The sequence below is a fragment of the Pygocentrus nattereri genome, chromosome 20 (genome assembly GCF_015220715.1).
Source record: "Pygocentrus nattereri isolate fPygNat1 chromosome 20, fPygNat1.pri, whole genome shotgun sequence".
In the NCBI taxonomy this organism is placed as follows: Eukaryota; Metazoa; Chordata; class Actinopteri; order Characiformes; family Serrasalmidae; genus Pygocentrus; species Pygocentrus nattereri.
This window is the reverse complement of record NC_051230.1, coordinates 507,826-521,230: the sequence shown is the minus strand read 5'-3', so window position 1 is coordinate 521,230 and position 13,405 is coordinate 507,826. Positions and strand designations below refer to the sequence as shown.

The window sequence follows — 13,405 nt, the reverse complement described above, 5'->3', positions numbered from 1 at the left end:
AATTGTTTACCCTAACGAACTGATAACGTTCTGATAGGTAAGATCTGAACCATGATAGGGCCGTCCCTGTGACTCCAACCATGTTTTCTAGCCTTTCTAGGAGAATATTGTGGTCTATTGTATCGAAAGCCGCGCTGAGGTCAAGTAGCACTAAGAGAGATATGTAGCCTTGATCAGAGGCAAGAAGAAGATCATTAGTTATCTTAACTAATCATTAGTTAGCTTAACTGAATCCAGATTGGATTAATGGTAAACGTTAAGTTAGAAACAGGCCTGTAATTAGACAAAACGGCGACGTCAGGATTTGGTTTCTTGATCAGAGGTTTGGTAACTGCTAGTGTAAGAGCTTTGGGTACATGGCCCAGACTAAGGGACGAGTTTACTATAGTTGAGATTGGGTTTATAATAACTGGCAGGACTTCTTTGAGTAATTTTGATGGAATTGCATCGAGTGTGCAGGTTGTGTAATTTGCAGAAGAGATCATCTTCTCTAGCTCCAGCTGTGGGAGGGGGTGAAAAGTTTCCAGGCTTTTTTCTACAGCTGTGTTTTGTTCTATATCAGCCACGTCAGATGACGGCCAAGCTGGATTTGAATTTGATACTGTGGGTTGAATTTGTCGTCTAATATTATCAATTTTATTATTAAAGAAGTCCATAAAAGCTTCACTGGTGAGAGTTGCTGGGATTTCTGGTTCATTACCTGCCTGATTTTGTGTGATTTGGGAAATCACATTAAACAGAACTCTAGGATTATACTTATTATTCTCGATCAGCGAGGCCAGATATGCTGAGCGAGCTTCAGTGAGAGCATTTCTATCCTCTATAAGGCTGTCCTTCCAGGCAGAGCGGAACACTTCCAGTTTGGTTTGACGCCATTTCCGCTCTAATTTCCGAGCTGTTTGTTTTAAGGTCCGGGTTTTATCGTTGTACCACGCGGCTTTTTCTGCCTTATTCTTTTTATTTTAAGTGGGGCCACATTTTCTAAAGTGGATCGTAAGGTATTTTCTAAATAATCGGTTAGTAAATCTAGTTCCATTGGGTCTGATGCAGTGGAGACTGGGGTTGATGACTCTGGGAGATTTTCTATAAATTGTAGGGCGGTTGAAGGTTTTATTGTGCGCTTTGTTGAATAACGAGGGGACGTATATATATTATGGCTCAGTCGTAGCTCATATGAAATTAGGTAATGGTCGGAGATCGCTGTGGTTTGCGGTGGGATATTAAGCTTGTCTATGTTAAGACCTCGTGTCAAAACTAAATCTAACGTATGACGACAGTCGTGTGTAGGCCCTGCTGCATTTTGGGTAAAACCAACAGAGTCTAGGATTGAGGTAAATGCCCTTTTTAATGGGTCGTCTACCTTCTCAAAGTGAATATTAAAATCTCCTACAATTATTACTTTATCATTACACACAGCCAGGTTTGCAGCGAAGTCACTAAATTCTTTTATAAATTCAGAGTCGCCCCCTGGTGGCCTGTAAATGTTAAATAATGAACACGTCTTTTTTGTGACTGGATTTGTAACGTGAATAGAAAGAACCTCAAAGGAAGTGAAGGCGTCACATTTGTTTCTGACTGATATCGAGAGTATTTTGGTATATTATACAGACTCCACCTCCCTCGCCTGATAGTCTCGGCCTATGTGCATAATTATAGCCTACAGGCGTGGCTTCATTTAAAGCTGAATATTCATCTGGTCTAACCCGTTTCAGTGAGACAGAAAAAGTCAAATTTATGATCGCTTATAATTTCATTTACGACGACTGCTTTAGAGTTTAATGATCTTATATTGAGTAGTCCAAGTTTTAGATCTAAGGTGTTAGTGCCATCATCAGAACATGGATACATGTTGATTAGGTTATTTAAACAGGCTGATTGAGTTTTTCTGTGATTTAATTTAGTTTTAATTCAGGGCAAAGACACAGTCTCAATAAGGTTAATCTTGGGTGACGCCTCAAGGCGGATCGCAGACGGTCGGTTTAGCCTGTCTGTCTGCGGCCTGGTCCCGGCTCTATACTGTCAGCAGCTGTTTACACTACTCTGCCGACTAACTGAAAGACTATGAGCTGTGCTGCACGAAAGGAAGGCAGCACCTTCCCATGTGGAGTGGACACCATCCCTACCTATAAGACCAGGCTTGCCCTCAAATCGTAACCAATTATCTATAAAGCCCACTTGATTTTCGGAACACCACTTGGACATCCAGCAGTTTAACGCCGTAAGCCTGCTGTAGGCCTCAGCGCCGCGCCGCATTGGGATGGGGCCAGAGCAGATTACGGCATCGGACATCGTCTGGGCCTGTTTAACCACCTCTCTAATATTAGCCTTAGTTACCTCTGACTGCCGCAGACGGATATCATTGGCCCCTACATGAATAACTATCCTCGAATATCTCCTATCAGCTTATCTAAGGTTGAGATCATAATTATTCCAGTTAAGCTGGATTAAAGTGCAGCTTTTAATGAATCGCTGAATAAAATCATCAAACCTCTGAAATAACGAGCATGTTGTGATAGTGTCGTGTTTTTACTTTTAAAGGTAATAAACGGTGAACAAACCCTTTATTACACAAGCGTCAGTGAGCGTCTGTAATAAACCAGCTTTTTCATTTTTAATAAGAATTTGATGAATTTGTAAATATTGTTCATACAGTCCATACATAGAACATAGCCCCGCCCACTCAGCCTACAGCAGCCTAGCCCCGCCCATTCACACTCTCCCTCTCTCTCCAGGTGATTCCTGTGGAGAGTCATGATCCAGCGGTCGGCCAATGGCTACGCTCAGCTGACCTTGACCTTCGCCCTTACGCTGACGCTGGGCCTGCTGCAGTGGCCTTTGGGAGAGGTCAGAGGTCAAGGCGAGCTCTCTCCTGCCGTGGTCCTACAGCAGCTGCTGAGTCGCTATGGCGACAATGGCACCATCTCAGTGCCGCAGCTGCGGATGCTCCTCACTCGCCTCAACACCCAGCAGAACGAGGAAAACGACACAGAGACGCCGGCTCTGCCCACCAGGACCAACACCTCCACGGTGAGCTCACAGATACCGCTTTAACCCGACTTAAACAGACTTGATCTGACTTTAAACCGACTTAATCTGACTTTAACCCGACTTAAGCAGACTTGATCTGACTTTAACCTGACTTAAACAGACTTGATCTGACTTTAACCCGACTTAATCTGACTTTAACCCGACTTAAACAGACTTGATCTGACTTTAACCCGACTTAATCTGACTTTAACCCGACTTAAACAGACTTGATCTGACTTTAACCCGACTTAAACAGACTTGATCTGACTTTAACCCGACTTAAACAGACTTGATCTGACTTTAACCCGACTTAATCTGACTTTAACCTGACTTAAACAGACTGGATCTGACTTTAACCCGACTTAATCTGACTTTAACCCGACTTAAACAGACTTGATCTGACTTTAACCCGACTTAATCTGACTTTAACCCGACTTAAACAGACTTGATCTGACTTTAACCCGACTTAATCTGACTTTAACCCGACTTAAACAGACTTGATCTGACTTTAACCCGACTTAAACAGACTTGATCTGACTTTAACCCGACTTAATCTGACTTTAACCCGACTTAAACAGACTTGATCTGACTTTAACCCGACTTAAACAGACTTGATCTGACTTTAACCCGACTTAATCTGACTTTAACCTGACTTAAACAGACTTGATCTGACTTTAACCCGACTTAAACAGACTTGATCTGACTTTAACCCGACTTAATCTGACTTTAACCCGACTTAAACAGACTTGATCTGACTTTAACCCGACTTAATCTGACTTTAACCCGACTTAAACAGACTTGATCTGACTTTAACCCGACTTAAACAGACTTGATCTGACTTTAACCCGACTTAAACAGACTTGATCTGACTTTAACCTGACTTAATCTGACTTTAACCCGACTTAAACAGACTTGATCTGACTTTAACCTGACTTAATCTGACTTTAACCCGACTTAAACAGACTTGATCTGACTTTAACCCGACTTAATCTGACTTTAACCCGATTTAAACAGACTTGATCTGACTTTAACCTGACTTAATCTGACTTTAACCCGATTTAAACAGACTTGATCTGACTTTAACCTGACTTAATCTGACTTTAACCCGACTTAAACAGACTTGATCTGACTTTAACCCGATTTAAACAGACTTGATCTGACTTTAACCCGACTTAATCTGACTTTAACCCGACTTAAACAGACTTGATCTGACTTTAACCTGACTTAATCTGACTTTAACCCGATTTAAACAGACTTGATCTGACTTTAACCCGACTTAATCTGACTTTAACCTGATTTAAACAGACTTGATCTGACTTTAACCTGACTTAATCTGACTTTAACCCAATTTAAACAGACTTGATCTGACTTTAACCCGACTTAATCTGACTTTAACCCGATTGAAACAGACTTGATCTGACTTTAACCTGACTTAATCTGACTTTAACCCGACTTAAACAGACTTGATCTGACTTTAACCCGACTTAATCTGACTTTAACCCGACTTAAACAGACTTGATCTGACTTTAACCTGACTTAATCTAACTTTAACCTGACTTAAACTGACTTTAACCCGACTTAAACAGACTTAATCTGACTTTAACCCGACTTAATCTAACTTTAACCCGGCTTAATCTGACTTTAACCCGACTTAATCTGACTTTAACCTGACTTAAACAGACTTGATCTGACTTTAACCCGACTTAAACAGACTTGATCTGACTTTAACCCGACTTAATCTGACTTTAACCCGACTTAAACAGACTTGATCTGACTTTAACCAGACTTAATCTGACTTTAACCCGACTTAAACAGACTTGATCTGACTTTAACCCGACTTAAACAGACTTGATCTGACTTTAACCCGACTTAAACAGACTTGATCTGACTTTAACCTGACTTAATCTGACTTTAACCCGACTTAAACAGACTTGATCTGACTTTAACCCGACTTAATCTGACTTTAACCCGATTTAAACAGACTTGATCTGACTTTAACCTGACTTAATCTGACTTTAACCCGATTTAAACAGACTTGATCTGACTTTAACCTGACTTAATCTGACTTTAACCCGACTTAAACAGACTTGATCTGACTTTAACCCGATTTAAACAGACTTGATCTGACTTTAACCCGACTTAATCTGACTTTAACCCGATTTAAACAGACTTGATCTGACTTTAACCTGACTTAATCTGACTTTAACCCGATTTAAACAGACTTGATCTGACTTTAACCCGACTTAATCTGACTTTAACCCGATTGAAACAGACTTGATCTGACTTTAACCTGACTTAATCTGACTTTAACCCGATTTAAACAGACTTGATCTGACTTTAAACCCGACTTAATCTGACTTTAACCCGATTGAAACAGACTTGATCTGACTTTAACCTGACTTAATCTGACTTTAACCCGACTTAAACAGACTTGATCTGACTTTAACCCGACTTAATCTGACTTTAACCCGACTTAAACAGACTTGATCTGACTTTAACCTGACTTAATCTAACTTTAACCTGACTTAAACTGACTTTAACCCGACTTAAACAGACTTAATCTGACTTTAACCTGACTTAATCTGACTTTAACCCGACTTAATCTAACTTTAACCTGACTTTAACTAACTTGAATCTAATTTAAACCGGCTGAATAGTCTAATAAACCGAAAATAACACCATACAGGAAATCTAACATCAGGAGCTCCTCGTTTCCTCTGTATTAAAGGCTTTGATCAGGACAGTTCTAATGTTTGTAAAGTATAAAGGTAATGAATGTGCTGTGAGCTCTGGCGTTCCTGTAGCAGGTCTCTAACGGCTCAGACCGTCGTAGTTCTGCTGTTCTCCCACGTGTATCAGTGATGAAGAACGTCTGGAATTTTTCTGAAGCTTAATGTCGTCTCGGATTCTGCTTCACCACGCTGGGCTAATCCTTCATCTGGGGGGTTTATTCGGCGTTCCGCCTGTTTTAGTGCTTTATCTGGTCTTCATTCTCGCTAAATGTAAACAAACTTCACTGAGCAAGTTTGACTTATTTGTGAAGAAGTGTTTGATACAAGAGGCGTTTTTAGAAAAGTCATTAAATGTTTAATGAACAGTCAGATCCCTTCTTTAGCTTTGCCTTCCAGGTTAACGTTCACGCAGATTGAGATCACCGTAGGCGTGAAACTAATTTAAAAAATGAAGGGGTAGCAAACTTTTCCCACCTGCTCAGTCAGCTTGTCTGTTCTGGACCAACTTCATGGGAATGAGCTGAACCGTAGCAACCTGGGATATGATAGCAACCACTAGAAGTGTCCTACCAAACACCTGGAGTAACGTAAAACTGCCTAGCAACCCCTTAACATACCATGTTATCCACAGTGCAACACCATGGCAACCATTTGGAAGCTTAAGCTGTGCAATCACTCCTCCCATTCCCAGTTCCTCCCATAGACGCCTATTCATTTTCAATGCCTAGCAACTCCTTGACAACCCCCTAACAACCATTCAGTAAGCGCTCTGTACACCATGATAATCTCCTAGCAACGCCTTAGCAACCCTTATACTATAACAACACCTTGGCAACTGCCTAGCAACACCTCAGCAACCACATAGCAACACGTTGGCAGCTGCCTAGCGGCACCTTAGCAACCACATGGTACACCTAGGCAAAGTTCTAGTTCTAGTAACAGGTGCAACCACCTGGAATACCACAGCAACTACACACTAACAACCTAGCAACCATGTTAACACCCAGCAACGCCAGGTCACATTGCTCAATCTGTGTAATGTTCTTCAGGAAATGCACTGTTGTAGTTAACAGGTGATGTAGGTTCTCCACAGTTCTGCGCTGTGACATCACAACGTCACGATGCTCTGTTACGTTTCCGGTTCACGCTGTAGGTCAGATGAGACCTGCAGAGGTGTTTGTGTGGAGTTTCTGAGCCAGTTACTGTGTCTTGAATCTAGACCCTGTTACTGGAAGTGTTAGTGAAGCACAGAGTGGATCTTAGAACGTCCAAAGTTTCGCAGTGTGAAGTCAGACTTACCAAGCGAAGGTAGTCGGTCCTGTTTCACGGGATTTGGCCCAGACGCGGATGTTAAGTAGTGAATATAAATCACTGTGTTCAGTTTTTAATGTATTTTCATTTTTCTCACTCTCAGGAAATCCGTTCTGCCGTATGGCTCGGCTGAGTGCGGCATGGGCCGCCACCTAAAACGAGTTTTCCTGCAGTCGTTTTCGTTGAACTAGTGCTGTTGACCCTGAAACGGACGAGAACCTTTCTTTGCGTTTCTCTTTATGGTCTCATACGAAATTGATCCGTTCTGCTGAGACAAAATAACCGTTTCTCTCCGAGCAGAGCGAGTAGAATAACTAGAGACGTGCATTTCAAGAAAACACAGTGATTATGCAGCTTAAGCAGTTGCTAGGCAGTTGCTAGGCAGTTGCTAGGCAGTTGCTAGGCAGTTGCTAGGCAGTTGCTGGGGTGTTGCCAACAGCTACTATGATATTTTAGGGTGTTGCTAGGTGGTTTCTATGGTGTCCTAGGTGGTTGCTAGGATATTACTAGGTGGATGTCATAGTATCCCAGGTGTTTGCTGGGGTGTCACTAGGTGGTTGCTGTGGTATCCCAGAAGGTTACTAGAGTGTTGCTAAGTGGTTGCTATATTATCCCAGGTGGTTGCTAGGGTGATACTAGGTGGATGTTATGGTATTCTGTGTGGTTGCTAGGATGTTGCTAGGTGGTAGGTGGATGCTCTGATGCCCGACATGGACAAAAATTGAATTTGAAGATGTGTGAAAACCATAATCCAATCAAAGAGCTGTATTCCTGATCACACTGAGCATTCCGGAGTTGGAATGATGTGCATAATCGCAAACTGCAGGACGAAGAACAAGAGCAGCGCTGCTCACCGCTCTGCACTAAGACCACTAATAAAGGTGAAGGTCCTTTAGGGGTTAAAGGCTGTGCTGCTGAACGTCTGAAGGAAGACCTGTCTTACCGCCGTTCTTCTCGGCCCTGAACGTGGTGATCAGACCGAAGGCCGTCTGTGTTTACCGTCTGGGTGGACGCGGTGACCCGGCGTGTGCCCGTCTGTCTGTAAACACACTGTAACCTCGGACTGAATCAGCGTCTGATGGTTAAAGCAGCTCTTGGTCAGGAGCAGCTCTGCGCCGAGTCCTTGGACACAGAGACAACCGAACGCTCGAGTCCATTTCTGCCCTCTCAGTTCAGCCACTGACTGAACAGCCGAACTGACCGTTTGCAAAATTCTCAAAGCTCCGCCTCCGCCGTGGTTTTCCCGTCTCAGAGGAGGTTTTAGTGATGGAAGCTAATGCTAATGCTAATCGATGGGGAAGACTTTCAGCAATGAGGCACTGCTAACCATCACCCTCACCATCATCATCACCCTCACCATCATCATCATCATCACCATCATCATCATCATCACCATCATCACCACCACCACCGCTGTCAGGACAAAATCTCATGACTCCAGAAACTTTACAGGAGAAAATGTTCTTAACTGTAAAAGTTGGTCAGTCTGACGGTTTTGTTACGAGTAGTTTTGGGGCTTTTCTGTCACTGCGTTCATCGTCAATTTTGACATGATGTGAAATGGAAGTTACAAAAATGGAGACACAAGGTTTTGTTTAGACAGTGATGAGATCGTCCAGCCACGCCCGTCCAACCATGCTGTCCAACTGCACCCGCCCAAACTACGCCATCCACACCTGTCCAACCACGCCATCCAACCTCACTGTCCAGCTGCACCCACCCAACCACACTGACCAACCACCCCATCCAACCTCACTGTCCAGCTGCACCCACCCAACCACACTGACCAACCACGCCATCCAACCTCACTGTCCAGCTGCACCCACCCAACCACACTGACCAACCACCCCATCCAACCTCACTGTCCAACTGCACCCACCCAACCACGCCCGTCCAACTGCAACATCCAAACTACGCCATCCATACCCATCCAATCACACCGTCCTACCGCACCCACCCAACCATGTCTTCCAATTCATTTAACATTCTGACAAACTGAGATGCAGAACTGAGAATATGAATATTGAGCTGAATTAATCTGACTAAAATCTCCTGGTAATGAAATGTCAGTGAGAAAGATCAGCTGTGCAGAAATTTCCAAAATCCGAGGTCCACGAACTTTTGAGTGGAGTATGGGCTGCTGATGTCACTCAAAGCTGAAACAAGTTCATTCTGCATCACTTGCAGTATCGGTGTAATGAGCCTGAGTGTGTGTTCAGTGTCTGGCTGCAGGAACTCTGGCTGTTCATGGTCTGAGTGAACAGTCCCATCTGGACGGACCAGGTCTGCGCGAGTTCTGCCCCACCATGCTGCAGCAGCTGGATGCTCGAGCCTGCCGGGCCCAGCAGAGCCAGGAACCGGAACCCAGCCCCCGACCCACCGATGCCGAGGGTAAGAGAGTCAAATGTTCTCGGAAGGCTTGAGGGTTTGGGTTCTCCTGGGTTATTAAGTGTTTTCAGCACAGATGAGCTTTTTACACGGTTTAACGCGTTAATGTGCATATCTGAAATATCGGGGACAGCGTTCCACACTAGTCAAACCATGTGGCTAAATGGTGAGTCTGAGTCATTAAATTCAGTCTTTTGGTCACGTGAGGTTACTGTGCTAACAAAACAAGGAGAATATGAATTTAATTGTGTATTAAATAATGAAACTTGCATGTAATCAAACCCTGTGAAGCCTAAACTCTGTGTTCTCTTCCTAAACAGGTTTGTTGCTCTTGAGGGCCACAGTTTGTCCTGCGCTGTTAAAGATGGTTCTTCAAGGGTTCTTTAGTAAAGAGTGATTCTATATAGAACCATGCACACTCAAAGAACTATTTGCATGGTTAAAGGTTCTCTGCATGGTGACATGGTTCCTCTGATTGATGAAGAGTGTCCGTTTATGGTTCTTCATAGAATCTTTTGGAAAGACTCCATAAAGCGCCAAAAAGGGTTCTTCTGTTGTTACAAGCTTGGCATTATAAAGGAACCCTTTTTGAACCATATACAACACAAATGGTTCATTGAGTATTCCTGGTTCTATGTAGAACCTTAAATAATCTTTCCTAAAGAACCATCTTCTTAAAGAGTGTGTAGGCCTGTCACAATCAGTGTGAATATATTTTCCCTCAACCAGAAAAAAATGTATTGGTTCCGGTTCCTGGCTCTGCCGGGCCCTGTGTGTGTGTGTGTGTGTGTGTGTGTGTGTGTGTGTGTGTGTGTGTGTGTGTGTGTGTGTCTCAGACACAGCTGACACACACAGCTAACAGGTAATGAGGCTGATCAGGCAGCTTAGCCCCTTTAGGCTTGAATTTTAATAGATTCAGACCAGAACACTGTGAATTGTTATTTCTATGATAATTATTAGTCAGAGTTTCATAATCAGTCCAGCCCTAGTCCTGTAAAAGAAGTTGTCTTGGTCGTTCACATGAACGCACAGGTTCTCGTAACTCACGGAGACGACGGAGCCTTCAGTCCGATGACCACAGCTGCCCAGCAAACACCAGGAATAACCGCTCTGTGGTTCAATTCCTGGTGAATAGATGGCGTTTGGCGAAGTTTCTCACAGTGAGCCTGATGATCGTGGCAGACCTGTTATTTCAGCAGAGCACAGTGCGTCTGATATCGGATGCCAGTTCACCTTGACGGAACTGCGGGTGGGGGCGGGACAAAATGTCCCTTAGACAGCATAACTGAGCTCTACAGCTTGTGCGTCAGTTTCACTCATTTATTTATCCGTCCATTTGGCCAATCGTTCAGCCGGATATGCCGATATTCCCTGGATGCTCATCCTTTTTAAAGGTAAAAGCCACAAAAAGCTGCCATAAAAGCTGGAAAGTGTGCCGAAATTCAAACGGGTTCCGTTAGACGTTCTACGCGTTCTAACTGTGCAGCACTTTTCCTAAAGTTGTTCATTATGCAAAACCTAGACGTTAGATGTGACTGGATTAAAGCCTAAATAGGTTTATTCCGATTAAAATCAGCTTATTATTATTATTATTATTATTATGTGCTTTTTAGCTTCTTCACTGGAAAGAAACTTCCCAGAAGAATGTGAGGTGACCCCAACCCTTCAGCCCAGAGTGGCGGTTCAGGCTGAATGTGCTGTAGATCAGCGTTATTTTGAGCGTTATCTTTATTTATACCCTCATTTCAGCTTCTTAATAAATGAATTCCTAACAGTGTTGTAAACGGGTTAAAGAGTAAACTTGAAAAGATGCAGACTGTACGTTTCTGATGTGGAGTCCAGGACGCTGGAGCAGAGGGCACAGCTCTGTAGTCTGTCAGCTCCTGTAACAGTAGTTATTGTGTGGTTATTGAATAAAGCGCAGGCCAAAGTGCAGCCGTCCCACTTATCTGACCATCTCAGGTATCTGGAGGAGAAAAACGCTGAAAGCTTTGTCAGCATCGTCAGCCAACGTCCTCACTTACGTAAGTTCACCATAGAGAGGAGTGTTGTTTTTTACTGTGTGACCAAAATATACCAGATTTGCTTTCGACTAAAACTCCGTTATTAAGCAGCGGTGAATAAGATCACACTGTGAACCGTGTGAGGAATCTAAGTGTGATAGTTTAACAACCTGAACAAAATGCTTGATCTGTGGTTAACTAACCAAAACGAATATCCGTATCATCTATACTATCAACAATAAGAGAGAAAATAGCAATAATACTAATAATTTATGCCGTATAAAAGTGAATATACTTATATGCTCTTCAGTGTAAACAAATGTACTGTGTTATGTTTAAAGATGTTACACTGTGCTTCTGTTTTACACTTCTGACTCCGCCCACAAAATAAACACGCTAGAACACAGCTACTGTCGTACACTTTAATAATAATAGTGTTTAGATATATTATATATTCGTACTATATAATCACGTCATTCTACCATCTTAGGTGTTTTATTTCAGATTTAGTTTTTTATCCAGAAGTTGTAACATTATAAAGTTTGGGCAGTAGGGGGAGCAGTTCACTCCACCTCAGACTCCGCCTACAAGCTCAGTCATTGGCTCATGAGCTGCTGATTTCTGTCATTTTATTGGAAACATCTGCATAAATTAAGGGGTGCCTCATGTAAACGATATGTAAATGAGGCGCTTGATTTCACGCACCGATGCTGATCTCACTCGTATTTGTAGAGCAGGTTGTGCGTTATTAGAAGTGATCAGACCTGCGCTCTGTTTACGCAACTTCAATCAATCAATCAATCGATAAATAAATAATAAATAAATTCTCCCTACAAAAGTAGTTCCTGCTGTAGTTTAGCATTTCAACTAATGTGCGGTCTTAAAAACATGGTTTGGGTTCTTTAATAAAGGAAATGGTTCTATATAGAACCATGAACATGGACTCTTTGCCTGGCTCAGATTTAGATTTTTATTGTGAAAAATCAGATCCTGAGATCAGACGGGACTTCAAGCATATTCGTCTCTAACTGGACACGTTTAGTTACTTTTAACAGAATGTGTTAAATCAGAAAACCATGACGTGAAAAGTGTTAAAACGAGAAGCACAAGTTAGCGTCGACTTCATCACGCCACTGTTTACGGTGTCTACGTGGTGGAACCTGTGAATCTTTTGAGAAAAATGTTCTCAGAGCTCAAAAATCACTCGGACCAAAATGTGAAACTTCTGAAATGGACATTAATGTGCAGCACTGATCCAGTGGAGCTGCATTCAGTCTGGAGCTCTTACTCGCGGACGGCTGAAGAGTTTCTGGCCTGTTGAGGTTTTGGACGTTTCTCAGCGCTGCCTTCGGTCCAGAAGCTCCGGTCAGCCAGAGTCCTGTGTGTTTAGAGGTTTAAAGCTGAGCTAAAACAGTGAGTGGTATGAAAAGCAGCTCTGAGATGGAGATCAGATGGAACACTGGCTGCTGGACGTGGAGACGGACAGTCACAGGCGGTCAGCGCTTTGTGATCAGTTGTTCTGAAAACATCTTAAGGTCTCATTTCTGCTGGAACGAGCTCTCACTGCAGGCCTGACGATGGTCGTGTGGAGATTCCGCCCACAAACCTGCTCTCACGGCTGTGAGAGCTTTAAACGGAAGTTCAGCTCTTGGCTGTAGTTGAGTCCATGTTTGTAGTTGAGTACATCGGTCAGGAAGCGGCTACGCAGGTGAGTCAGACGAACACCTGCACCTGTCGGCGCTCCACACCGCTGTGTTTACCAATCCGATCTGATTCATTCTAATTCAAGATGAACACTGAGGTGTTTATATGCTCTCTCCACCTTTAGAGTGCAGTGTTCTGTACGCTGCTCCGGCACTTTCTGTGTTTCCGTAATTATTGTGGAAATTTCAACATATCCCCGTATCCCTGTCCCTCATTGTCGGATGGACCCTGTTTACACAG

General features: G+C 43.1%; 1 protein-coding gene across 2 annotated transcripts in view; it reads left to right on the top strand.

Annotated features, from left to right (window-relative positions):
* slc39a14 (solute carrier family 39 member 14) overlaps window positions 1-13,405 on the top strand; it is a 49,625-nt gene that overhangs the window by 13,553 nt on the left and 22,667 nt on the right. For both annotated transcript variants that reach the window (XM_037531477.1, XM_037531478.1), the window contains exons 2-3: window positions 2,733-3,027; window positions 9,290-9,461. In XM_037531477.1, the coding sequence (XP_037387374.1) occupies window positions 2,752-3,027; window positions 9,290-9,461 (448 nt within the window). In that variant the 5' untranslated portion in view covers window positions 2,733-2,751. The remainder of the gene's footprint in view (window positions 1-2,732; window positions 3,028-9,289; window positions 9,462-13,405) is intronic.